Here is a 25,424-nt window from a genome sequence, read left to right as displayed (position 1 = left end):
TTGTTTTAAACCTGCCTGCATCTTGCTGTGGCGTGCAGGACCTCAAAACCTCTTGGTTGTTCATATCTTGTGGCACAGAACAGCAACTACATTAGTGGTTTCTTCAAATTCAATAAGGAGTTGCCACTATTTCTTCACTCCATCTCTTCAGATACAAATCAACATGTAGGCTGCATTAATATTAATTACGCAATCAATTATTAATATATCATTTAAAGTGGCACTGACAGCTGACATGCACTGGTCGATCTGGCAGCAAATATCTTAATCAATTAAATCCTCTATTAAACACAGTCTGTGTGTAATGTCATAACACAGTATTAAACTATATGAACAGATCTTGAAGTTCAGCAAACACTAGTATAACCTGTAATGAAGTATGATTTCAAAATCACATGACTGTTCAGCACTGATACAAAAACTCATGACAACTGACTTAATATTTAACAGTTTATTATACATCATTGTGACAATAACAAAAACAAACATTTCCTGTTTCGTAACCTTGGCCTTCGACTATCTGTCCTTCGGAGGATCCTTCTTTTTGCGTCCCATGTGGTACCTGTGAACAGTGAAACAGGAGGAAATTCATTTTGACCAATATCTACAGAGGGATTTTTTTGATGAGCTGACAGATTTTCTTTTAGCTTTTATAGATTTACACTGCAGGGACACACCTATAAGGTACAGTGGAAGAGCTAAATAAAAAATGACTACAAGACGCTGCAAGTGTCCTTACTAAAGTGACTGATCTAATCCTGATAAGCCAGCACTGTGTCCATACTAAAGTATGACGTTAACATGTGAAACACTTAAAAGTTATTCTGCCATGAGAACAACTATTCAAAGCTAAAGAATTCAATACTGAGCTAGGAGAAGAAGTAGGTCATACTTTCTCCTGTTTAAGGGCCTGTGTCCACATGGCGGTTTTTGTCTGGCAGAAAAACGCTGGGGAGAGCTGGGATAAAGCACTTTTCCAGTGAGAGAAAAAAAAAAAAACCCACATGGATTTTGTTTCTATGACAATATCGTGACACCTTCTAACAATCTGCTTATTAGTTTAACAAACGTGCCGTGGTTGTGTAAAGCAACAACTGCGAAACAAAGCAGGTGGAAATATCGCTTTTCTACTTTTTACTGGAGTCGTCATCAACCACCTTCACTTCATCCCGTTCACTGTTTCCACCTCTGCCAGCTGTGCTCTGTGTGTGTAGGCACTGAGCCCCGCCCTCAGCCAAATAAGTAGAGGGAGAGAGAGAGAGAGAGAGAGAAAGAGAATCTAGCACGACCATAAATGACAGCAAAACGTGGTAGAGAACTTTTGTTTTCTGTCTCTGTTTTGATAGTTTCATAAAGCTCGGGACAGTGTCAGAACAAGCTTCTCCTCCATTTTCTTGGTTACCAGGGTGACACCAGCACCATTCTGGAAAAAACTCACAAACCGATGGAAGCAGTGCTTTCTCTTTTTCTTTCAATTGTTCCTCATTGGGAACAAATAAAAAAAGACATCACACAAACACTATGTGGACACAAGACCTAAGTTTTGATCTAAGGAAAGCTTGCAGACCTCTTGTCAGTGACGAGACCAGGTGTCTCGTCTTCTTCTGCAGCTACACTGAATCAACTAACTAACTCAAAACAGCAGCAATGCCTTTGAGACGAGAGATTACTTCTGTAAATGCAAAAAAAAAGTGAAATGGTGTACTGGTAGTGTCCTTTGTCAACGCTGTGTCACTCGTGTACTTACCGTCCTACTGGATACCACCGGTGTTTGGTGGTGAAAAACATCTTGCTCAGCTCCTCTATAGAGGGCCCCTGGTTGCTCTGCAGCCCCTCCTTGCCGAGGTGGTCCTTTAAAACCTGGTCGTGGGTTTCAGCCTGGTTGGCCACGGGGTCCGGCCGTTCTATAGGCTGCAAGGATTTACTGTCATTACATGGTCCCCCTCTTACATATTTTATTACATGTTCATCTCTAACAATCCAGCAACTAATATTACCATTATATTTCTAACTGATGTACATCTGTGACAGTCATAATCAGTGAGATCAGCTAACAAACAGTAGATTCTGTCATTAGAGAACAAACACATTGATCTTTATGAAAGCACTCTCTTACCTGGGTGAGCTCATAAGGAATGTCGACAGTGGGATGGTAGCACACTACGGTTTTCCCATCTGAAGTCAGACCGATTTCCACATCACTAAATCAAAGAAACTGCAAGGTTATTACCCTGATCAAATCTTAGAAACTTATAATAATAAGCTCTGAACATGGAACAGGAGCCCTGTGATCACACACATTTACTTATTCAATACTTTGATTCATATTTTTTACAAAAATACACAAAAACTCTTTGAAATGTAGTAATTTGCATAATCATTAGTAGCTTTTAACACACAGGCGAAGGACACAGCTTGCATCTATAACTTAATAAAGTGCCAGTGTGTCCCCAGAGGTACATTTAGACAGGCAGACCAACAAAACAGTGACAACCTTCTCCTCATAACATTAGTTACAGCCCCTTCTGTGCCATCCTCTATTTCTCCTTGTTTACCTCTCATTCAATGTAATAAAGTCATATGCCATATCAGGAGTAGTGCCATAGCTACACTTAATATAGATATACACTTATTTAAAAAAAAACATACCAGTTATCATCAATTATAGGACCACCGGACATCTGTCGCACTGGCACCAAACATGCTGCAGCAAAAAAAACCACAAAAAAACACACAGATATTATACAATTTAACATAATTAATAAATAAACTTTCAAACTTCTGGGCTAAATATTATACAACGCATTTGAAAGCTAACATTAACCAGGAACCAAGTCAACAAGTGGGTTTTAAGCATTAATGGAGGACGATACCGAAATTGGCTGGGTCCAATAAAGTAGCTATAATCTAAAGAATATTATTTCTCTCAGAAAATAAAGGTGTGAGAGAGGAAACCTCATTATTAGGAGCAGAAGTGTTTACCAAGCAGCTACACACATCCTCAAGGTTAGCCCCTGTTAGCTTCTACTGCTACCGTCGTTGCGTTACCGGATATAACCGGTGAACTAACGTCGACCGCCGACAAACACTGCGTTCAAACTGAGAGTAACAGGACTTACTTTGTGCACTTCGTAGCGCCGTGCTGGTGGAAAGTCGCGTTAAGAGGCCGTGTAGCTTGCACAAGTGACCCGACGCCATGCTCACTTATTGTCGGGTGTGCATCACTATGATGGTTCCGTCTGAGCGCTCGGACTCACTCAGCTTGAGTTCCACCTGTCAAACAAACCCAGCCCCTTTCCCCAATCCTGCCATTTTACGTTATACTGATGAACAAACTGTTCACTTTTTTTGCATCTTATTTGAAAACTTTATTTAATCAAAACACATTTATTATTAAAAACATTTTTGTTCCCATTTTTATTTCACAGGGCTCGATAATGTATCCTCAAGGCAAAAAATCTCAGCTCCACTGAAATGGTTTCTAAGTATTTAACACCCTGCCCAGCTTCAGATGGCAATATTTTAAACTGGCATACAGCAAGATTCAAACTGGAGTTAAGGGATTATTTAATATAAACTATTTATTGTACTGATTCAGTAAGTTTTTGATGGTTAATAAAGTGTTTGAATAGGCTTTAGCTGTTTGGATTGTCATAATCTTTATGAAACTGACCCCAAAAATCCACCACAAACAGAAGACCTAACAACAAGAAAAATCTAAGAGGAGGATGTTGTGTCTGCAGCACCAGGTTTGACCTCAGAATCACAATGTACCTTGTCTGTCATTCACCAACTGAGGACTGCAGATTCCAAATAACAGAAGGTTTACACATTTTATAAATGGTATTTATTTATTGAATATACAGCTTTTCAGAGAGTCTATTATTTTTCAATACTTTGGCCAGGCTTCTTTTTAATATTTCATTTTACCATTCATTATTACCAGGAAACCCAGGTATGCAATATCACAATGTAGATGACACACTTTCATGTGAAAATACTCTTGGTAGCATGTTTCATTTGTAAATGTACAAAGAAAAGCAAAATGAAAGAAAGTTCTCAAATTGATATAAAACAATTAAAATATTTGAATCACTGCTTCCAAACTCAAAAACAAAAAATAAATTCTTGGGAAATATTCACTTATATGAATAAACGTAAGAAATATGTTCTTGTCTTTTCTCATGACGTCTTCAAGAGTGCAAAGCCACTGTTATTATCTGTGCAGAGAGACAAGCTGAACAAGTTTTTCAGGCGTTTTAATACCAGTTTGCATTCTGGCCAACCTTTCAAACCCCTAACGAATGCAGCCTTGTTTACTCCAATTCGTGTTTCGACGTACTAAGCGCTGCCCTCCGAGGAACTCAGCAACAAGCGGAGCAGCTTCGTACGTTTCCAGGTGTCCACAGTTCATTCGTGTTTACAGGTTGTTGATGCATCCAGAGCGTCACTACAAGACTTCCATCTCTGCTGTCGCTGCACCGCTGGATGCCTGCGATCCCGCGTTCACCACCAGGCGCTCTCGACTGCCAAATACCTCAGCCACTAAAGCCAAACAAAGCATTATTAATTTAACAGACTTCATAATTAATAGATCAGGCACTGTATATTACCTAACAGGTAATTGGAATGAACATGTTTCTCAAATAAAAGTGACAAATTATTTAACTTTTAATAAGATTGCAATGAACAGCACAAATTGTGTGAAGTAAAAGGACACAGGAAAGAAAAGAAAAAACATACCTGCTGCAACATCACTTATATCCCAAATCCGTAAGCCATCCTTCTGCCCCCCAAAGGCGTAGACAAAGGGCATATCAGGGCAGCACGAGGCACAGAAGAGCACACCCTGTTCACAAGTGGGAGAGTATGTTGTTATAACTCTTTCAACAACCATAAACTTCAGGACTTTGACATGCCTTACGACCAATTACAACCCTTCAGTGATATGTGTGAAAGAATGTAACGTCTATAAGCTGTAAATTCTTACCATTTTCATGTCCCTTGAGTGCACCAGGTTGGGTTTGTTGCCCAGTATGTCCCAAATCTTCACGTGTTTGTCAGCTGATGAGGTGACCAGGCATCCTTTAATCTGGCTGCTGAGGTTCAAACCTGCAGAGATGTTGAGGAAGTTTTCATCGTACAGTCAATGTGCCTTTAAAAACATTAGGTCCATCATGAAGTCAGCCAAAAAACCAAAACAGCATTGGTTTCGCAGACAATTAACTCCATCCTTTTTTCTACGCCCGCTTATTCATCTTCATGTCCGCAGGATGCACCGTGTGAAAGAAAAGGAATACAACACTCACAATACGCCTACATGCAAATTACATGGTGGAAAACATGGCTGGAATTAGTGTTACTGGCTCATCACCACGTTTTTTTTTAAAGACTGCCCCAAAATGAAACAACCACAAGTTTCCTCACAACCCATGCTTTTATCCTTCCTACGTGACTCATCATGACCGACAGCTACACACACAGAGACACACACAGACACACAGAGACACACAGACACACACACAACCTACCTGACACTTCTTCATCATGAGCCCTCAGTGTGAAAACAGGTTTATCCGAGCGTGCGTCCAGACAGTAGACAAATCCATCTTCTGTGCTGGCCTGAAACACAACCACAACTCTGGGTTATCCACTGAGCTTGTGAAAGAAATACTAGAAGAGAGGTAAACAAGGTTTGTAGCACAATGACTTAAAAGCAAACACACCAGCTATATTTATAGTGTAATGGGTAAACTGTGATTTTGAATGATTAGTTATCTAACCAGACCTGACTCAATCTCTGCAACTGGATCTCTCTGAGACAAACATGCTTGTTACCACAACCACATGCCTAATCTAATGATTACATAGGTCATCATGTTGTTGAAGTTCTTAAGACTGTCTCATCTCTGCAAGACTGGGAGGTAGAAAAACACAGATGACATTCTTGACAGATTATGTGAGGGATAATGCCCAACGAGGTGTCCATTATGAGGAATTACAGGACGACGTGGAGGCCAGGACAGTCGGTTGTTGAGAGACAGTGTCTCAGAGGAGTTGCAATCAAATGTGATGAAAACAAAAAGAGTCTGAGAGTAAAACTGCTGATCCTTGTTTGCGGATTATTTCCTTTAAAATGGAGCAGAAGAAATTGAGCACATACCAGGAAGTTACATGGTGAAAAGTGGTTCCAGATCAGACGCTCCACTTGACCGCTAAACCTCCAGGTCCGGTAACTGTTGTCTGGACTGCGGCAGTCGTACAGCACAGTAGTCCTGAAAAGACGAGTGTCAAAGTCAAATTTACAAAAGTCTTTTATTTCAATAAAATATCAACAATGCTAGATTAAACTTACTTGTCATATGAGCCCGATATCAGAGTCTGAGCCTCAAATGGGTGGAATGCTAACGTCTGGACCTAGAAGAAAAAAAGATTTTGTTTTCTAGAAGCTGAAGGCCGCAAATTCTGTGTAAAACCAAAAATACACTGTAGATTACATCCAGCATGGAGTACCTTATCAGTGTGCCTGCGGAGAGTTGTGGCTGGTTTGCCTTGAGTAAGATCCCACAAGATAACTGAGTCATCTGCTGATCCGCTGGCCAACACATTTCTAAGGCAAGAAAAAGGTGGATTTGTTTAACAGAGTTTTGCAACAGGTTAAATTTACTCTGTAAGACCTTTTTAAGACCTATTTTACACCAATACTGGAGGAAAAGTACAAAGAATGCTCCAAAAATACTGACCTGACCAGTTTGTTCCAGGATAAATCAAGCACTGCATCTGTGTGCCCCTCGACAGGTTCTGCTGCTGCTGCCCCCTGGCATCAGAGAGAACAGGCAGCAACGTGTTAATGACATCGAACAAATAGAACAAAGAAATAATGACAATCGATGGTGTTGAAAATGCAAAAATGACCTTCAAACATCCTAAAAAAGAAAAGAAATCATCCCATTTCCAATCAGATTAACCTTAACTTAACCAGACGCCACTTTCACCACACTGATGCTCGTATAAGACAGTATACAAACAGGCTTCTACCTTCTTGCTCTTCTTTTTCTTCTTGGAGGCCTTTTTGCTGCCCAGGGAGAAGACTGGCTCTAAACAGTCCACCACATCCAGGTCCCACACATCTATCTGAGGGGTCATGTTTCCCACAGCGGCGTAGTTAGCTGTAAGTAAAGTCAGGTCAGTACTGGCAATTCATTACTGTCAAATAAATGCCAGGCTTAACAGACATGTTGAAGAATCTAAGGGAATACACCTTGAGGCCTGTTTTGAATAGTTAACCGGATTTGTTGGGGTTGTCGGAGCGAGGCACAAGATTCTTACCGAGTCCTTCTCCAGGGCTGGGGTCAAAGTTTAGCCACTCCACACACAGCGGGTAAGCTGGCAGCAGGATATCATGATGAACATATAGAGATTCTTCCTGTGAGTTATAAACTGTAAAGCGAGAGATCAATCGTTAAATATAAAAATGTTTTGGGAGGCGAGGCATAGGGACATTAACATACACAGTTATGCATTCAGCTTATACAGTAAGCTAGAACAACAGTCTCCAAACAAACAAAAGGTATTTCCCTGTGTTTTCAAGATATTTGCTGTCATCTCGCTGTGTTGCATATGAAGAGATTTACCATGAATCTCCAAATTGCAGCAGTCTTTCTCTGCCCGTCCAGTCAGGATGAGATTGTCGCCGGGCTTGATTTGGAAGTCTTCTCGCTCATACTGGTCCTAGAGGGAAGAACAAAGCTAATAGTTAACATCAGAGCTAAAACCGTATGGCTTTAATGCAGGTTTAATGACATTCCTGCTCTGGGAATCATATTTGTCTGTCTGCATATCTGAATTTTTACAGCATATATACATTTGTAGTTGTTATCAGGCTTTAGGTGCTACTTGAAGTGGGACTAAACTGAATGTGTATGCACATATAATCAGTGAGGACACTCACTGTGTCTTTGAGGGTGATGTAAGGATCCTCATCATTAGAGCAGAACACTGTGAGCCCAGCCAGACTGTCGCCGAGGTTAGAGGTCACTGAATTGGAGACAGACAAAGAGTAGATACCGGGTCAGACTGAACAAGACTTTCAGTTACATTTATATCGACACGAGTAAAGTGGTGAGACACAATAAAACGGAGGATATACACACTGTACATACAGTAAACACCCCCCCTCTCTCTCACCTGTATCCTCTTCATCATATTTATCCAGGCCATACTCTGCTAGCTCGTCATCTTCCTCATTCTCATCCTTTGGGACTTCAGCAACGTCGGGTGTATCACTGCCAGGATTCGGCTCAGAAGCAATACCTTCATCCTCCTCTTCGTCATCTTCGACTACTAGTTCCCTGATTCAGCAGAGCAAACAAGAAACATGACACCGGCCGCTTCGTGGGAAGAACAACGGGGCAACGCTGACACTTGTGACACTTGAACGTTTTGACAATACCAGCAGATGAAACAGAGGCACAGACTGCAGTAATGTGTGTTTTAGTCAAACATACCCCAGCTCCTCTTTTGCTTCAGTGATGATGCGCTGTAGCTCCTCTTGGCTCAACTCAACCTGAAATGGAAATATAAAAAGTAGTGGCTTAAAAAAAACTGACAAACTCATGTGTCTCAAGCAAAGAGGGAGACGGCGTATTATATTATTATTATTATTATTATTGAACGTTTTTTCTTTCTTGGCATTAGTTGTTAATACATAGGAATTGTACAGTGGCAGGTACCATGCTTTTATTATTAAGTCTTGACCTTTCCAGTGTACCTGATTTTAATGAAGCATGGGTCCATAAACACAGTAATTTAACCTGGTTCTTTAGGCAAACAGGTAAACACTTAACACAAAGCTGTACATACTCAGAGGAATTAAACATTATCATTGTCAAGCAGAAAAACTGTCAAAGAACAGACTTTTTTTTTGTTTGTTTGTTTCAAAACTGTCCACTTAATTTCCCCTCAAGTTTAAATAACTGACGGATAAACTCCACTTTTCCACAGTTTAATCGATTTTTCAACTTTTGCTGCAGTACAAGCATCATCTGTACATTACCTACAACCTCTCACATGTTATCTACTGGAGCAAAACGTTTCTCTTGTCACTTGGGTTGGTTGTCTATCTGCAAATGGCTCTTAAAAAGTCAGCTAAAACTACAGTTACTAGACAAAGTGCGTTTACACACTACAACGCCAGGTTGTGTGTGACAGTTTAAAGAGAAACATTATCTGTAAAGTTAGCTGGAAATGTCATTTAAACGAGCACAGGAGCACCGAGTACCTGCCATGTTGACAGATTAGCCTCTAGTCGGCTAACGTCAGCTAGCCCAGCATGTTAGCGACTTACCTTCTCCGGGGTTTCCTTGGCAACGCCTCTCCCCACCCATCCGACACAAGTAATCTGGGCGCTCATCCTGGAGACACAGTGCGCTTTATCGATATATATTTATATAGAAATGAGTATAAATACAATACGATGTGTAAACGTGTCCTGGTTGGCCCACAGTGTACACACGTGGGTTCAAATGGGCCCTCTGACGCTTCTAGATGGCGTCACTAGAGCGTTGAAAAGCCTGCCTGATCAAAAATGTTGTAAAGGTGTAAAGCCATCTATAGATATCTTTAATGACAGATATTTATATTGTTTATCATATATATATGTCATATTAATGCTTCCCCCCCACCACCAGCTCTAGTTCTTGGGTTTTATATCTGCAAATGAGATATTAGTGTTTGCCAAATAATAAATAATTAATAAACCGTGCAGGAACTCTTTCTGTTATGAAATCACTGGGAGGTTTCCTCCTGGGAGTAAGGACCAAAATATCCTGGCAGACTAGACATGGCTGAGCCCCTATAACAGCTGGACTGATGCCATCAGGGCGGACAGCTGTGACGCTGAGAGCTGAGCAGGAGGGAGAATTTGGTGGATGAACTTGAGAAAGGAGTTGAAAAGGCAAACAGCAGCCCGACCAGTGAAACTAATAAACAACCGGTTCAGCTTGTTGCTTTTTTCACCCCCATCTTTCAATGTTATTATTAACTTTACAGCGTGTGATGGCATTCCACACCTCCCTCAAGTTGTTCAGTTGGGAGTTTCCTCCTGTAGCTGTTCTCGCTCTTCTTCCTTCCTCCGTCCTCGTCTTGATTTGTCAACTCCTGCTCTTTTTGTGCTCCAGTTATGACGTGCTGTAGCTGTAGTGGAGCAAAAAGCAGCTGAAACAACTCAATAAGCTCATATGTTTCGAGCTCTCGTCAGGTTCATGATCAGATGCAGAGAGAGAGAGAGAGAGAGATGTGTGTGTTATATATTATACAAAAACAGTAGCAGGAAGTGTTTTTGATTCTCATCTTGCTGCAGTGATGTGGAAGTGTACACCGGGCATTGTCAGTACACCGTGACAGAGGTACAGAGGACACTACAAACAATAATATCTTTAAAGATTTTTAAGTACAAGAGGGATTTATTTTTTATAAAACAATTTCATGGCTTTATATAAAACAATAAGACAAGAAAAATATGCATCATAAAATATTGCTGGTATATGATACTGTTTACATAAACGGTGGCTATAGTACCAGGGGGCGCGGCAATAATACAACAGAGGTATTGAGGACTTTAGCAATGACACAGGAGAAGATTAAATGACCACATCGCCTACATCACAGGATATATGACCTATAACAGGCAGTCAAAACGTCGTGCAGCGCAGCGGTCGTGGCACAGGACGAGAACTCAATGTGCAAAACAGTACAGTCGATGCGAGTATGTGGATAAAGAAAGAGACAGACTATATTCACATAAACTAAACCACCAAGGCTTGCGATTCATTCATTTAATTAAAAATATAAGCTACACTAAACCGTGTTTGGTGTGATGATAAAAAAAAAAAGGCATTCAGTTTTAAATCATTTTTGTGGTTTGTAAACTTGTGTACATCAAACTTTTACACGCCGTCCACGTCTATTCTATTGTCTACCTATTCATCGCTTGTGTAACATTGTGAGGTGTTTGACACATCACTACAGCGCTTTAGTGCCAGTAACAGAGATAGAAGAGTAAAAATAACCTCTTAATCATCTCTTCCAAAAGTGGTGCAATTTTTGTACATGATAATACTGATATTTCATGACAGCATAAGAGTAAAACAGTCACCCAGCAGTGGCACTTGTTGGTTACATGTAAGCTTTGAGCCCCCCAGCCAGTAGCTCAATGGACGAAGTGAGACAGTGCAATAGTATATAGGTATATATGTAGTCATAAAACTAGAAATCTTAACAGACAACTGAACTATCTCCATTACAACTGAGCAAATGTCTGTTTTTTTATGCTTAATACACCAAATGGTATTTGTTATTTAGTGTGAAGCTTCAAAGTGTGAGGCACTGCTTCTCTTCTCTGTACCGCGCCGCAAAAATCAATGCACCTAGTTTCTCCTCTAGCACTGTCTGCTGTCTTATCTTGGTAAATCTGTTTTCACTACTAAAATAAAAGATTGCAGGTGCATTTCCCTTTCACACTTTTTGGCCTGACACACTGAGGGAATCCAGAGTGTGAGGACAGACAGCGGGGGTGACAACAAAACAACAGTGGTTATTCCTTTCTTTGTCCCAACATCTTCTTCCTTACTGGTTGCTACACATTTCTCATAACAGAAGTCCATACTTTGTTTCCGGTGTTAATTCAGTCACTGGTTCACCAAGTGTTGGTTGTGGGTCGGTGCAGCAATACACTAAGTATGGATGTATGTATATACAGTATCAGGGATGAAGATCTCATCCCATCTTCCGTACTTTTTCTTCTACTGTCAGAAATCAGGATCAAGCTCCTCCATTGCCATCTTCATCGCTGTGTCTTTAAGGGTCTCTTCATTGATTGGTTTCAAGCGTTTGGTCACTAGCTTGAGGTTGGTCTCGTGGAGGATAACCTGCGTCAAGTACTTCTCTCGTTTGATTTGTTCTCTGACAGCGTACGGGACGTCTGGGATCACGTAGGACAGGATGAACTTGGTTAAGTACACAATGTGCTGTGAGGAGAAGAAAAAGACACCTCAATGAATATGTTTTCATTCTTGTTTTCATAATAATTTTGTGCCACGGAGATGTCCTGTGTATACCCACCTCTACAACGATTATAAAAGCCATTTTGGCAGCGATCACATGCCAGTAGTAGACATTGTACTCATACTGCCTGGGGTGACCGGGGGGATACCGAAAGTCTCGGTACCTAGGACAGAAAGGTTTTTAATTATTTACTTCAGAAACCACCATCATATTTTATTTCTTGTGTGTTCATATAAAGAGGTTTTATTTGGTCCACAAGTTTCCATCACACTATTGTGCCTTTTGTTTCTTGAATTTATATCTGAGCCCCAAAGAGGCCCAGCCCATCATAGGCCTACGTTGTAGGCCCCAGCCCCGATTTAACCCCCGGGACATCAATATTGCGAGCATTGAACTATTATATTATCAATAATATCTTCAAGTGGAATCACATATGTGTCCTTTCATGTATAAAATTATGTCTAGGGAAGACTTTTTCTAACCAAAATACAATGTAAATCCATTAATGTGTTTTAACTGAGTGAGCAATAGTTTTCCAAATGGATTACAGTTAGAATAAAATACACGGTACTCTCTTCATAGTCCAACAAGGACAAACTGAATACAGCACACACAAGGATTAGTATTTGTACCTGCAGGTGGTGATGTTGTAAGTGGCTATGGGCATGCTTTCATTAGAAAAATGGCTGGTGCTGAATATAGACAGCGAGCTGTTGATGTAGCCCTCCATGGTGTGATTAGAGTAATTTCCATACGGGTACACGGAGAAAGACCAGTAGTAGACCAACCGTGGAATCATGTCTGACGTAAAAGCAATGATCATGGCCTGTTGAGACACCAGGACACAAAGTAAATGTAGTAATAGAGACGGGAAGATTCAAACATATGTTCATTTTAAGGTCTGTAGTTTGTTGTATCTCACTAGACTGCATTAGATTGTGAAACTTTACTGAAAAACTGAATATTATGCTTTACAAAAGTAGGATTTACTGAAGCGTTGCTGCATTAAATTACATTACATTTTACATTTGTACCTCATAACTAATAATCCAGTGTAAACAGTAACTTACATTTGTTGCCACAGCCAATATAGCGATGCCTCCAAGAATGGGCTGCCAGGCCCCTATATGCTGGGCCTTCTCTGGCACCACGCGGCGAAACTGAGTGGTGATTTTCCAAGCATCAACCCGAATCTCAAACAGGTTGTTGACCAAAGCCAGGACCGGAGCCAGAGGGAAGGAGGCCACAAACAAAGTCACAAAGCCAAACTGGATGACTGTAAGAGAGACGAGATAGAAGTGTAAAAAAACAACCCAGGATTCAGTTGTGCCAGGTGGTCTAAATGTGGTAGACAAAGGGACTGAAGAAGACCTTCTTCTCCACTTACCCATCTCAAGATATTCATAGAACAGTCCTAGTTGTGAAACAGGCTGGAGCTCATAATCCTGTTCCCAGCGAGGGATCACCTTCTGTGAGGTCACACGGGTGAAGTAGCGAAAAATCAAATTTTTCACCCACCTGTGGAAGGAGGAAGAGATCATAAGTGACTCCATATGACACTGGAGAGTTGACGTATGATTAGCTATCGCCTTGGACAGCCTTGGCCTTGACACATGTTGCAAGCAGCAAATGAGCCAGGGAACCGTTGCCTCTGTAAGCCGCCATTCTGTTACTTAATTGTATTACTTTGTTTTTTACATTTAACTGAAAAATTGTTGTTAGATTCTGACTTCTTACGGTAGCAAGACCTCTTGGATGTTGTTCCAGATGGCTTTTCCACCCATAATGATCGAGAGCTGAGTCGTCAGCTCGATCAGACAACCGCCAGGATCACACTGCAGGACAAACAAGACACAAAGCAAGAGTTAAGAATAAGAAGTGAGTAAGTTAGACAGGCGACAGCTAGAAGGACAAACTGTACCTCCTCGTTCCGGTATTTTCCCAAGAGATAGACGGGGTCTCCAGGATAACCAACTGCTTTCCCCTTGACAAAGGCGATGTAGAAACATGAGGAATAATAGTTGACGAACTGAAAGAGGAACATCTTCAGAGTCAAGCTGTTCTCGTAGTCTGTCTTGGTCCGCGGAAGCTCTGTTATTGTGTGTCAGATAAGAAAGGATTCAGTATAAAGCACACGCAAGTCAATACTGAGCAGAAGTAAAATTCAAACTCACCAAAATCGGTGATCCAAATGGCGACCCGCTCATACAGAACATTGAGGATCATAATTACAACAAAGCTGATGAGGGAGGCAGTGACTGACGTGGCCATCTGCGGCGTCACATACTCTTTTAGGGGTTCCAGCTCCCTCAGGTCCTGAGTCCTGAGTTTAGCTGAGAAGGCAAAAAATACTGCCAGGCGGTAGACAATGATGGCCACAATGGACGCCAGGATCAAAAAAATCTAAAAGACAAAAATGAAAATAAAAAGATTGATGCATATTATGGTGAAAATAGGTTTTGCTTTATTTAATCGGTCGATAATTTTGGAAAAGTTTCCTGGAAAAAACTATTAATTTTTCATTAGTTGTAGGTAAAATAGATACGTTAGAATAGAGAGATGTTCAATTAGTAAACTTCCAATTAATAACTTAATTAGAATAACATTAAGAGTCTTTTAGTCAGCTGAACAAGCAGAAACATGTCATTTGTCTACATGCAAAGATACAATTCAATGTATATTAAGAGCTAAGTTTCCAATAATAAATGAGTAATTGACCTTTTTGCTCAAAGAAATTAGCATTTTCCCTAAAATTAGTACCAGACTACATATTTATTCACAGAAAATCTTAGTTAGTGAATTACAGACTGGTAAAATAGCAAGAAAAATTAACTGAAATAAAAATTATTTATTTACATTACCCAGAATACGACAGTCCCAATTCCTAACGACACCCGAAAGCATCGTCCGCAGGCTGTATAGGGAACTTTTTCTTTTACCTAAATCACAAACAATCAATATAAAATACTGTACTTTGACAACAATGAGGCAAAACAAAGCATCTCTAAATCTTATTGACTCAATATTTAGAACCCATGTTAACTTCTTATTGTTTTGTATTAACTAAAGATTAAACCGGTTTCCTGACAATGGTATACATCTTTAGCTGTGTATGTGATTTACCCCTGTGACTGGGTTTTTCCTCTCATAGATACATTTGGCTTCATATTCTGGGCGAGGCGGCTCTTCCTGCTCCAGAAACTCCACAGTGTCCCACTCGTACTCCAGCTCAGCCTGGTAGCGCTTCCAAAACTCCAGGAACAAAGTTACTACAGCCAGGAAATGAACAGGAAGAGGATGAAGCAAGGAATAAAAAAGAAACAACAACTTAACCTTAAATAATCATTTCAAATCATAAGTTACAATATATTTGTAGCATGACAATACGCTCTGTGGAAGTGATTTGTGAAATTATATAAAACTTACCCCAGATTGACATGAAAACTGCAAATACCAGGGTTCCAAAGTTATCAAATATACAAAGTTTCTGCAAAGAGAAAGAAAAAGAGAGAAACATGGGGGTTATAACTGTCGCAGCTGTTTACTGCTTACATGCAAATGCAACACACAACTGCTGCCGTGCCACTCGGGATAATAACAGCCACACACATTCAAATATGGTAATTCTGTAACTGTATTGTGTGCAGCTGCAGTCCAAATGGACAACCTACAGTGTGTAACAGCGACCACTGTAGCCTCAAGCGACAATTATGGAATAAGCTTAGTTGCTATTGACGCAGTAGCCACTGCTAGCCTCGGCTGGAGCTGCAGTTTAAATGTTCAAAACTACAGGTGAAAGAATTTCTCAAACAAATGTGTTCAGATAATTATCTTATAGCGACATAGTCATATATATTATACTATTATAATATATTAATTAATTTTAGCCGATGGCGTACAAAGTGAAAAACATTCACTCACTTTCGAAGCTTCACAGGTGCTGTTCAACCTCCAGAATTTGCATTCTCTGTCACACTGTGGACACATCACAATTTGGCCTCCAATTTCAGGGTTGCACACCTCTTTGCTGCAGTAATTTCAACACAGAATAGAGATTAATATACAGGGAAGTGTATAAAAATGAAGCAAAGGTGAAAAGCAGGGTGAAAAATAGACATAATGAGGATTTGCGGTATTTCTTATACTTTAATAATATTGATTCATCTCAAAACAGCATATATACATAATTTAACTACTTATACTAAGTTCTTCATTCAACAGCTCTTGGGGACATCTCAAGGAGTGTATATAAGGGAATGTACCTCCAGGTGCTGGTGTCTTGAGTCCTGTATCCATAAATGAAACAACCCAATCCCACAGCAGCGGCCAGAGTGAGCATTATTGTGTAGAAACCCAACCAGGCAAAGTAAATGCCAATCTTCTCCCCGTAATACTTCCTGTGGAAAAAAACAATTGTTTTTTAAATCACAACTTCTCTGGCTCATCAATTAGGAAAAAGAAACCTCAACAGGACAAAGGCGTAACAGATTTTGTTCCTGCTTGCACACACAGGAAAAGTAACTGCAGGCAAACACTTTTTATTGACACATAAACATGAGCAAACACTTCAGTTTAAGCTGAGCTGAAACACATGAAAGAGCCATTTTAGTACTTATAAGTTCCTTTTTTGGATGAGAACATAAAAGATGTGTTCACCTTATGAGGTCAAGTGGTTGCATCTTGTAGAAGCTTTTGGGATTAGCCCATTCTTGATATAGCAGATATCTCTCGTTGGGGCAGTCGTCCTCTTTGGACTTGACATTGAACCTGCACTGAAATAGCCAACATGGAAATAACACAAACAAAGAAAGATTTCAGCAAATTTTTAGATCATTAATAGCATTAAAACCAAGCTAAATATGACTGTTATAAACTGAAAAAGACACAAAACTAGATTCACTAAAAGCACGACAGATATGAACATTTACACAGGTGGCAAATGATATCACTTACATCATGAAGGGGATAGGCAGCCTTGTACACTCCACCTCCCAGCAGTTTGGTGATGCCAAACTTCTTTATGTTCCCCCGTATTTCATAGGGGGCACGACTCAGGATGTAGTATGCCTGGAAGAAGAAGAGGTTTTATGTTTACAGCCCTATAGAATTCCTTTACATTAACTTCATCCTTAAAGTTATAAAAGTGAAAGATGAAAACAACTTGCCATCCTGCTCCTCATGGACGGAGTGAAGAAGGTGTCTTTGTCCTTCATGTAGAAGTAGTCCAGACGGTCTTTCTCAAAGGCGGCGGTGAAAAACTCGGCCTCCTTGGTGATCAGTTCCTCGCTGGGGTAGAAGGGCTTGGTGAGGAAAGAGAGACAGCGCCACGGGGAGGGGTGGCAGGACAGGTCGTTGGGCTGGATGGGAAGCTTGATGTGGAGGACCTCGGCGTAGGTGCACAGCACGTCCCACGGCATGTGGACTTTCACAAACAGCAGTTTCTCATCGATTACCTGCAGAACACGAATGAGGGTTGCTTTTAATACGAGATACAGTGAGAGAAACCTTTAAAAAAAAAAAGTGCAGTCTGCTTACAGATTGTGTGGCTTCCAGCTCCAGCCCCATCTTCATCAGGCTGGCCTCGAAGTACTCCCGCCGCCTCTACAGAAGAGAACACAGAACAGACTTCCAATGAGCTTCTTGTTTTAATTCAATTTCTCTATGGGAAGTACTGAAGCTGTATGCATGACTCATGTGCCAAACACAGTGGAAATACTGTGAGCACACAGAAGTGTTTTAATTTAGATACATTTAATTGATTTGAATAGAAGAATTAGCCTCTTTCGCTTTATGTGATTCAATTTTCTCAATATTGTTTTAATATGACCTTTAATTATGTTCATTTAAAGCTAACTGTAGAGTTGATAGCTCACTTATTTAGACATGTTCCAGTTCCATATCATCACCATTATTTACACTGTGCATAGTGGTAAAGAATGATAATACTGTAAGCAAGTCATAGCACGTTCTTGTTGTAGCATGTCATCAACTATGGTGCTACAGTGAATGCTGGACGCAATGGAGAGAGGAGCTCACTAAAAGGATCAGGTACAGTGAATAACATTATTAAATCTTCTTGTTCAAACGGCTTTTATACTGAAGTTTATAAGCCATTTGATTCTTTGGGATCATATCATCCAAGGCACCTTTACACATTTTCCGGTAGGTCAATCCCATTCTAAGGAATACCTTTGAGGGTGTTGGCAAAGCAAAAGCCAAAATCTCTTTACAGTTTGTTTTAGCCAACCCTGATTACATGACACACAGGAAATAGCATAAGCACATGAAAATGAATGAACATGTGAGTGAATTTAGCTTCATTGAAAGCTAGCAATCTTGCCAACAGTATCTGAAGTGAACCACGCCCTTCCAGCATTAGGAGCAGGAAAAAAAAGGTTTTGCAACTCCTGTTCAGACCCACATTTGACTCTGGGAAAAAAAAGGGAGTGCCTGGTAGAGACTGTTCTGTCATCCCTAACTGGATTTAGTTTGTTTTAATATGATTACAAATGAGGAATTGCCTCAGTTACAGTGGATCTGTGGTGAAGAAGCTCATGAGACTTGCAACAGCCGTAAGAGCAGGTCTCTTCCCGGGAACTGGCTAAAACTGGCTGATCAGCTTCTACACACGTGTTTCTGTTAAAAAAAGACTTAACAGAAGACATAACTTTTTTGCCAACTTTTACCATTTTCTAAACTATTTACAAATTAATGATGTTTGGTATTAGCCTTCACAGGGCACAGCCTCAATTTCAAAACAACTTGAGGGTTACGATTGCAACAGTGCAGGTAACAGCCTGGAAGGTCTGCGGATCTACAGTATTTTCAAGCCTTATCTTGCACACCCCTCACTGTACACCTATTGTGAAAGACACAGGCGGCAACAAACAACAGACGTCGGTATGTCAGTTCATGTCGCAGTGTTCTTGATTTGTGCACAATCCCTGCACACATCCCTGACGTTCATATCCGGCTCAGCTAAAAGGTAGTTAGACAGACCTGGAACGAGTGTTTGCTTTCGGATTTACTCTGTTCACACTCTCTAAGGTTTAAAATTTGAGGGCCAACGTTAGACAAATATACATGAGGAGACTTGTGACCAGACTGATGTGATCTGAATTCTCTTGGCAAAGTTTTGTTGGTGTAAGTGAAAGAGTGACGCTCTTCATTTCCACAACTCCCCCCCCAGGCAACGTAGCCCGGAGCTGTTCCTGAACAACTCACAGTTCAAAATGGTGAATTAAAGTGAAGTAGAAAGGAACTATACAAACAATGTATGCTCAGCTGTTCCCTTTCTTGGATAACTGAAGATTAAAGCACTATTGTACACACAGTGCTGAACATACACTGGCACGAGTAATTATTATAACATCATAGGACTGCCACCCTGCTGTAAATACAAACTCCCTTTACAAATAGGCAAGAGTCAATAGGTTGGTATTTGTAATATAACACACAAGGCATATCATATTCAGCCATATCCTTCCTAATAAGTAGAAGTTCTCATTTGCATTCCCGTCTGGTTCAGTTATGTCATGTTTCATTCATCGCTATACTGTACTCTATAATAATAATAATAATAATGAATATTGTTTTGAATAGACAAATTATTTGCTATTGTCATTCACATGACGTCCCCCTCCTTTCTCTCCCCACATTTCCTGTCATCTCTCAACAGTACACTCAGCAAAACATGAAAAACTCAAAACATAACTTTTTACAGATGCTTATTTTTTTTTTAGGGGAGATCACTTTACACTCACTTTTACACCACTTCCATTACTTTAAATACCTGCAGATTTATTCTAAAATGTACTGTGCAGGAACAAGTAGCAGCTTAAAAAAGGTTTAAAAAGTCAGAGAGCTACCTTGCGACGCTGGAACGTGTGCCTCTTCTCGAAGTCCTTCTTATCCTCATCCTCATAGACCAGGATGAAGTCGATCCTCCTCACGCCATCATTGAAGAATAAGGAGTCCGGTTTGTCATTAAACTCTGCCTGAGGGCAAAAACAAGGCTCATCAGATAACTCTGCAGCCTGGAACTCGAACACTTCTTCCTCCATAATGTCGTACATGATGCCCCGGAGAGAGGAGCGACTGTGTGTGGACAGTCTGAGCAGAGATACTGTTAAACACTGACCTTCACCAGCCAGTGATGTGGGACGTGCAGGAGAAGTGGGAAGAGTCAACAAACATTATGACATCCGCCCTTCATCTCTCTCTCTCTTCTCTCTCTCTCCACACACATCAGACTTGTGACACCACTCTTAATAACTGGCATGATCCACTGACTTAAATATCTGCCTTCTATTAGCTAAATAAGTGTGCCTTAAGAAAAGCTTGAGAAAATTGAAATTATTTTGGCTAAGATTTGTATTATAATCCTTATAAATACAGGTAGGTGTGTGGATAATATTTGAAATATACAAGTAATGTGGCTTCCTCCACATGGACAGTATGACAACTTAATTAAAACAATCAATCAGTCGATCTACACCCACACAGAGTACATTTGATTGATGTGCTGCTACTGTAGCTCACACCAACGTTATTGTGTGGACTCACCAGCTGTGCTTTGGCTACTGTTGCTCCTTCCTTAATGGTTTCATACGTCGGCAGGAACTCCTGTGGGTAAACTGTGAAAAACAGACCAAACACATGAATGGGAATGCAGCGGGAAAATAATAATCAAAGACGCACAAAACTACATGGATATTTACCTTAGCCCAAACGATACATTATCGTATAAATATACTGTATATATGCTTTAGATATGTCTATGGTTCAAGCATGACAAAAGAAAAACCAGAGCAGTACAGTGCACCAATAAAACCTTTACTGGCGGCAATTTTATTCATATTTGTATATAGTATATTATATCTGTATATTAAATTTGATGTTGTTTCGTATTTTTATTTGTGGTTATTTAATATAGTGATAATTTCAATGACATGTATTATTCAAAAGTTTGTGCAATAACTAATAATACTACTAATAATAGTTATATTGTGTAAAACCACATACTTTGAATGCCAGAGAGAGGGTTATCTGACAAACTGAGGGCAGTTAAGGTCTGTTTGTCAGCACATGTGAACTGTTTACTCAGTCAAATAAATATAGATATGTTGTAAGACCCACTGCCACTGCATTATTTATAATTTTTTAATTTTAATAATGATGAAACACAAACACTGTATATGGTCCCAGTGGTATTTCTAACTTAGAAGTTATTGATGGTTAGCTGACACTATTAATATTATGTGGCACTCCTCTGAATCTCCTGTGTGGGACGGACTTTATAGAGTTACATCATCATACATCCGGTTTAGCTGCCATTTACCTGCGGTTAAGTTGAAGCTGTGCTTGTTGCAACAGAGCACCCGGGACCAGCGTACTGTAGCACCCAACAACACTTGAAACCCTCAACACCTCTGATTTAAGTGACCCAGTTTGAAACCACAGCTTAATTAATCAGATGCTCAGTGACACAGCAAGTACAATGCTGTTGTATGTGTTTAAATACATTAAAAAGAAGAGCAAGTGATATAGTCTTATCAGACTTTTATTATATTCAAGCTTACCTGCTAAACACTAGCATGTTAACATTAGTGTTCAGCTCAAGTACAGCCTCACAGGGCTGCTAGCATAGCTGTAGACTCAGCTTTCTTTTCCAGAGGAGTTGCAGCTGACCCTACACAACCTTGCTCTACTTCACATTCATGCACTATCAACTGGAAACTGACCAAACAATATTCATTTTCTACCTCACTGGTTCACTCACTGAAGCAGCACGGAATCAGGTTTATTGCCAAGTAAGTTTTTACTTACGAGGAATTTGCCTTGGTGCAAAGGAATCAAAATCAAGATAGAAAAATATAAATATAGATAAAAAGATACAAAATAGGATATGTATAAAATGGATGCATATTTAAATAAATGAGTAAAGAGCTGTACAGAAATGTGCATAGTTAGCAGTGTGACACATAATGACATCTGCAATATGCAACACAAAAAAACACCAAGGGAAGTGCATTAATGTACTGCATTTACACAGGGTGGGTTTAACAGTCAGTGTAAGTGGGGGCCCCGGGTCTTGTTGATGAGACCAGCTGCAGATGGGGAAAAAAAACTACTCTTGTGGTGTGAGGTTTTGGTCCTGATGGACCGCAGCCTCCTGCCAGAGGGAAGTACTCCTCCTGTTACAGGACGGCTTCCCCCAAACGTCATGCTAGTGTTTTGTTTTACTGCTTGCACATAACGGCGCACTCACCACAATGTTATATTACTCCCTGGAAAAAGAAAAGAAATAGGTCACCACTATGTCGTCCCTACACAGTATCTATTAAAGTGTTTCCCCAAATGATCATGTAGAACTCTGCAGTCAGTGATCACACCATTGACCACATCAAAACAAACAAAAACCAATGTGATCAACTACTATATCCACAGTTATATGCCTTAATAATTATACTATAAATGCCATTTTTCTTTACAAAACAGATGACACAACGTCCAATATGGAAAGTCCTCAAATCTTTCCATATAAATAGGAGAACAAGACAACTAACTAAAGACAGATGTTGTTTTCCAAACACTGCCCATAGTAACACCCTGGGAAACTTAACTGCGTGATCAATGCTCATCAAATAAGACTTTACTTTGGAAACTCATCTACCAGCCTAACAGTCTGACCTATAATAAATCTTGTTATTCTGGTAGGTCTGGTAGAATTTTGACAAGCAGGTGAACCACAGACAAATTACCTAGTATCCCTTAATGACAGTGCCTAGGGACATTGTTATTTTGTTGCAGACTTATTTATCACCAGAAGGAATTAAACAGCCTGGCTTTTGACTCTTCTCACTTGTGAAAAAGACCTAAATCTTCACAGTAAACTATATCACAGTGTATGTATATGAGGACTACTAAACTAAATTTCTTTAGTTGTGTGTTTTATATGTATGTACTATAGTACCCACATTTTTATTTTATCACTATGTCACAACTTTGATGTGTAAAACAAATAAAATGTTGTGTTGAGTCATTACACATAAACCCCAAACAAAATCTCTGAAACTTGCAGTGGAAACTTTGAAAAGCATGTTGAATCTGCGCTGCTTTCTTGCCACAACCAACCCACCCACCCAGCCCTCACTTCCTCCCTAGAGAACATCCTCCATAACAACACACGAAATAATAGCAGACCAAACAAACGCATACTTCTTTAACAGAAAGAGCTGTGCCAAGCTGGATTCGTTTTTTTTATTTAGCACAGCATGGTGCATGATCCAGATTTTATTCCATCTAAGGGCTAACACTTCAACACTTAACTCTTCAAGTTTAATGCCAGCAACAGCAAAGTGACCTTCTTATAATCTAACAGGAAATTCTTTTCTGCATCAGAGCCCGGGGCATTTTATGACATGTGTTCAAGGTCTATGAGTATAATGTCTTTCACAGGAACAGAATCAGACTTAAGATCTTGCTTCAGTATTTACATTTAGTGCCAATAATTGTATGCTTCGAATGAGAAATAAGACCACTAATGATTCATTTCCACTGAAACATGCTTCCAGCAATGGAGACCTACCTCTCTCCCTAATATGCATTGACCTACAGCCATGTTAAGAGGAATACGGCACCAAAGCCACAAAGTGAGGTAAAAATAAGACTTCCTGTCTCACCACAGTGTTCACTTTGCACATTATTAAGCCAAAGCAAACTATAAAAGTATTATAAGAGCCAGTGTTGTGTGTTTTTGTGCTGTTATCACACCATCACAGGCTGCAATAAAGAGTGAACCTTAATAATTCATAACAGGTGATAATAGGCTCCATTATACAGAGAGCACTTTGGCATGGCCTTTGTGATACAGTGTGAAAAGCAGTGACCATTTCCATATGGTAAGGGCCTTTTATGTACTGTACTTACTGACAACTATTAAAGCTAGCCCAAAGGACCATTTGTTTCTCAGTGAACTGAGACAGTATGTCATTGTGGACAAGACAAAACACAAAGGCGCGTATAGACTGAAAAACATTTCCCATAAGATTCTCCTGACAGCTGTACAGACACTGTAACGTACTGTGGTGCAGCTGTAAGTGTCTATTATTCCAAAGTTAAGATGTGGTTTCAGTTTGTTGTGTCAGGAATGTAAGACGTGCAAGACACAAAAAATGCGGAGAGATGCAATCAGTTGGCCTCTGAAGTTGCAGCCTTTCCAAGAGCCACAGCAGACATAATATAGATAAAAAATAAACATGGATTTTTGCTGCTTTTGGGCTGTTGTCTTTTAAACTGATGGTTGCCCAACAGCCATTATCTATGTTCATCTGTGTTGGCAATATGTGTGTGTGTGACCTCGTGCGCTCTTACAAATGTGTGCGTCACACCCCCACTGGTGTAAAACAGCTCTTCTGACACGCTGAGTTAAACAGACTCCTATGCTCACAGAATCCTTTTTTTGATCGTCTATTTCTATATTAACATTATAACATTTTAAGGATGACACATGGGTCGTGTTTCATAATGGCAGAAATAGTCATTGTGAAACATGAAACAAACAGGGAAATCATGAACCAGTCATCATAAGCAGATCTTATAAAAGAGCAAAGGGTAAAAATACTATACTTATAATAAGTGTTGCATTCAAGTTCCTACTTAAATACAGATTTATAAGCAAGAAAATGAATCAAAAGTTAAAGTGCAGTGAAGTTGCAGCCTCTCACAGTTGTACTTTGTATATTAGAAAGTAGAAATACATGTACTTTATTATTGTCCACCACTTTTAAGCAACTTTTAAAGGTGTATTTAGGGAAGTTACACCCAGGAAAGCTTCACTGTTTAAACTGAGAACAGATTATAAAGCAGAGTGGTGATGAATGAGTGTGTGCTAACTTTTCCCAGGGAGGAAAAGTTTCATATGTAACACATACTGTACTCCAGATAGCTGGGATTAAGTCCAGACATTGTCCATGAACCCACAACAACAAGACAACTCTTGCGAAAGATAAAGGTGTTCTCTTACCAACTTCTTCATCTATCATGCCCAGCTCAGTATCAGCCTCCATCTCCTCTGTGTCAGCCACGGAGTCCATCTCGAAGATGTCGTTGTCGTCCATGGTCCTTGTGGAGAAGGGGGTTTTCCAGTCACATCACCGAGAGCAACAACCCAAAAAAAAAAACAACCTAAAAACAACACGTAGATGATAATGTAGTCACTTTAAAGCGCAGCCCCTTCCTCCGCACATTCTTACTTTATTTCTCAACATCGTTTCAGCCGCATAAAGTTAGCTTGGTTCAAGTTGTGACTTGAGAGAGGGGGACTCTAACGGGTGGGGTCGAAGGCGGAGGAGAAGGAG

The 25,424-nt window shown here is 40.0% G+C and overlaps 3 protein-coding genes across 3 annotated transcripts; all 3 read right to left on the bottom strand.

Annotated features, from left to right (window-relative positions):
• Positions 1-436: 436 nt before the first annotated feature.
• mrpl42 (mitochondrial ribosomal protein L42) lies at positions 437-3,254 on the bottom strand. Its single transcript, XM_051392297.1, has 5 exons — positions 3,120-3,254; positions 2,650-2,704; positions 2,117-2,201; positions 1,748-1,911; positions 437-562 (listed from the first exon to the last, which is right to left on the bottom strand). The coding sequence occupies exons 1-5, from the start codon at positions 3,196-3,198 to the stop codon at positions 517-519; spliced, it is 429 nt and encodes a 142-aa protein (XP_051248257.1). The 5' UTR covers positions 3,199-3,254; the 3' UTR covers positions 437-516.
• Positions 3,255-3,824: 570 nt separating this feature from the next.
• pwp1 (PWP1 homolog, endonuclein) lies at positions 3,825-9,695 on the bottom strand. The gene is made up of 15 exons (XM_051393020.1): positions 9,347-9,695; positions 8,508-8,566; positions 8,188-8,351; positions 7,952-8,037; positions 7,635-7,731; positions 7,330-7,440; positions 7,039-7,169; positions 6,744-6,817; positions 6,514-6,610; positions 6,356-6,417; positions 6,164-6,275; positions 5,532-5,622; positions 4,991-5,112; positions 4,744-4,849; positions 3,825-4,545 (listed from the first exon to the last, which is right to left on the bottom strand). The coding sequence occupies exons 1-15, from the start codon at positions 9,410-9,412 to the stop codon at positions 4,451-4,453; spliced, it is 1,473 nt and encodes a 490-aa protein (XP_051248980.1). The 5' UTR covers positions 9,413-9,695; the 3' UTR covers positions 3,825-4,450.
• Positions 9,696-10,431: 736 nt separating this feature from the next.
• On the bottom strand, positions 10,432-25,410 carry ano6 (anoctamin 6). The gene is made up of 20 exons (XM_051392481.1): positions 25,091-25,410; positions 20,629-20,699; positions 19,932-20,060; positions 17,599-17,664; positions 17,229-17,516; positions 17,017-17,130; positions 16,720-16,835; positions 16,326-16,460; positions 15,985-16,090; positions 15,490-15,550; positions 15,187-15,332; positions 14,925-15,002; positions 14,238-14,466; positions 13,985-14,154; positions 13,801-13,898; positions 13,451-13,581; positions 13,134-13,339; positions 12,696-12,889; positions 12,121-12,226; positions 10,432-12,026 (listed from the first exon to the last, which is right to left on the bottom strand). Exons 1-20 carry the CDS (start codon positions 25,182-25,184, stop codon positions 11,808-11,810), a joined length of 2,757 nt encoding a protein of 918 aa, XP_051248441.1. The 5' UTR covers positions 25,185-25,410; the 3' UTR covers positions 10,432-11,807.
• Positions 25,411-25,424: the final 14 nt, after the last annotated feature.

This window comes from Dicentrarchus labrax, unplaced genomic scaffold (assembly GCF_905237075.1).
Source record: "Dicentrarchus labrax unplaced genomic scaffold, dlabrax2021, whole genome shotgun sequence".
In the NCBI taxonomy this organism is placed as follows: domain Eukaryota; kingdom Metazoa; phylum Chordata; class Actinopteri; family Moronidae; genus Dicentrarchus; species Dicentrarchus labrax.
This window is presented reverse-complemented; position numbering and strand designations above follow the sequence as displayed.

Coding starts and splice junctions, on each gene's coding strand:
- mrpl42 (XM_051392297.1), bottom strand. CDS start 3,198: ATGGCGTCGGGTCACTTGTGCAAGCTACACGGCCTCTTAACGCGACTT. Junction 1,912..2,116: donor TTCCTTATGAGCTCACCCAG/GTAAGAGAGTGC, acceptor AAATCCTTGCAG/CCTATAGAACGGCCGGACCC. Junction 563..1,747: donor CGGTGGTATCCAGTAGGACG/GTAAGTACACGA, acceptor CACTGTTCACAG/GTACCACATGGGACGCAAAA.
- pwp1 (XM_051393020.1), bottom strand. CDS start 9,412: ATGAGCGCCCAGATTACTTGTGTCGGATGGGTGGGGAGAGGCGTTGCC. Junction 7,441..7,634: donor CTGCAATTTGGAGATTCATG/GTAAATCTCTTC, acceptor CTCGCTTTACAG/TTTATAACTCACAGGAAGAA. Junction 6,611..6,743: donor TCCTGGAACAAACTGGTCAG/GTCAGTATTTTT, acceptor TTCTTGCCTTAG/AAATGTGTTGGCCAGCGGAT.
- ano6 (XM_051392481.1), bottom strand. CDS start 25,184: ATGGACGACAACGACATCTTCGAGATGGACTCCGTGGCTGACACAGAG. Junction 13,582..13,800: donor ATCCAAGAGGTCTTGCTACC/GTAAGAAGTCAG, acceptor CTCCTTCCACAG/GTGGGTGAAAAATTTGATTT. Junction 13,340..13,450: donor CTATGAATATCTTGAGATGG/GTAAGTGGAGAA, acceptor TCTCTCTTACAG/TCATCCAGTTTGGCTTTGTG.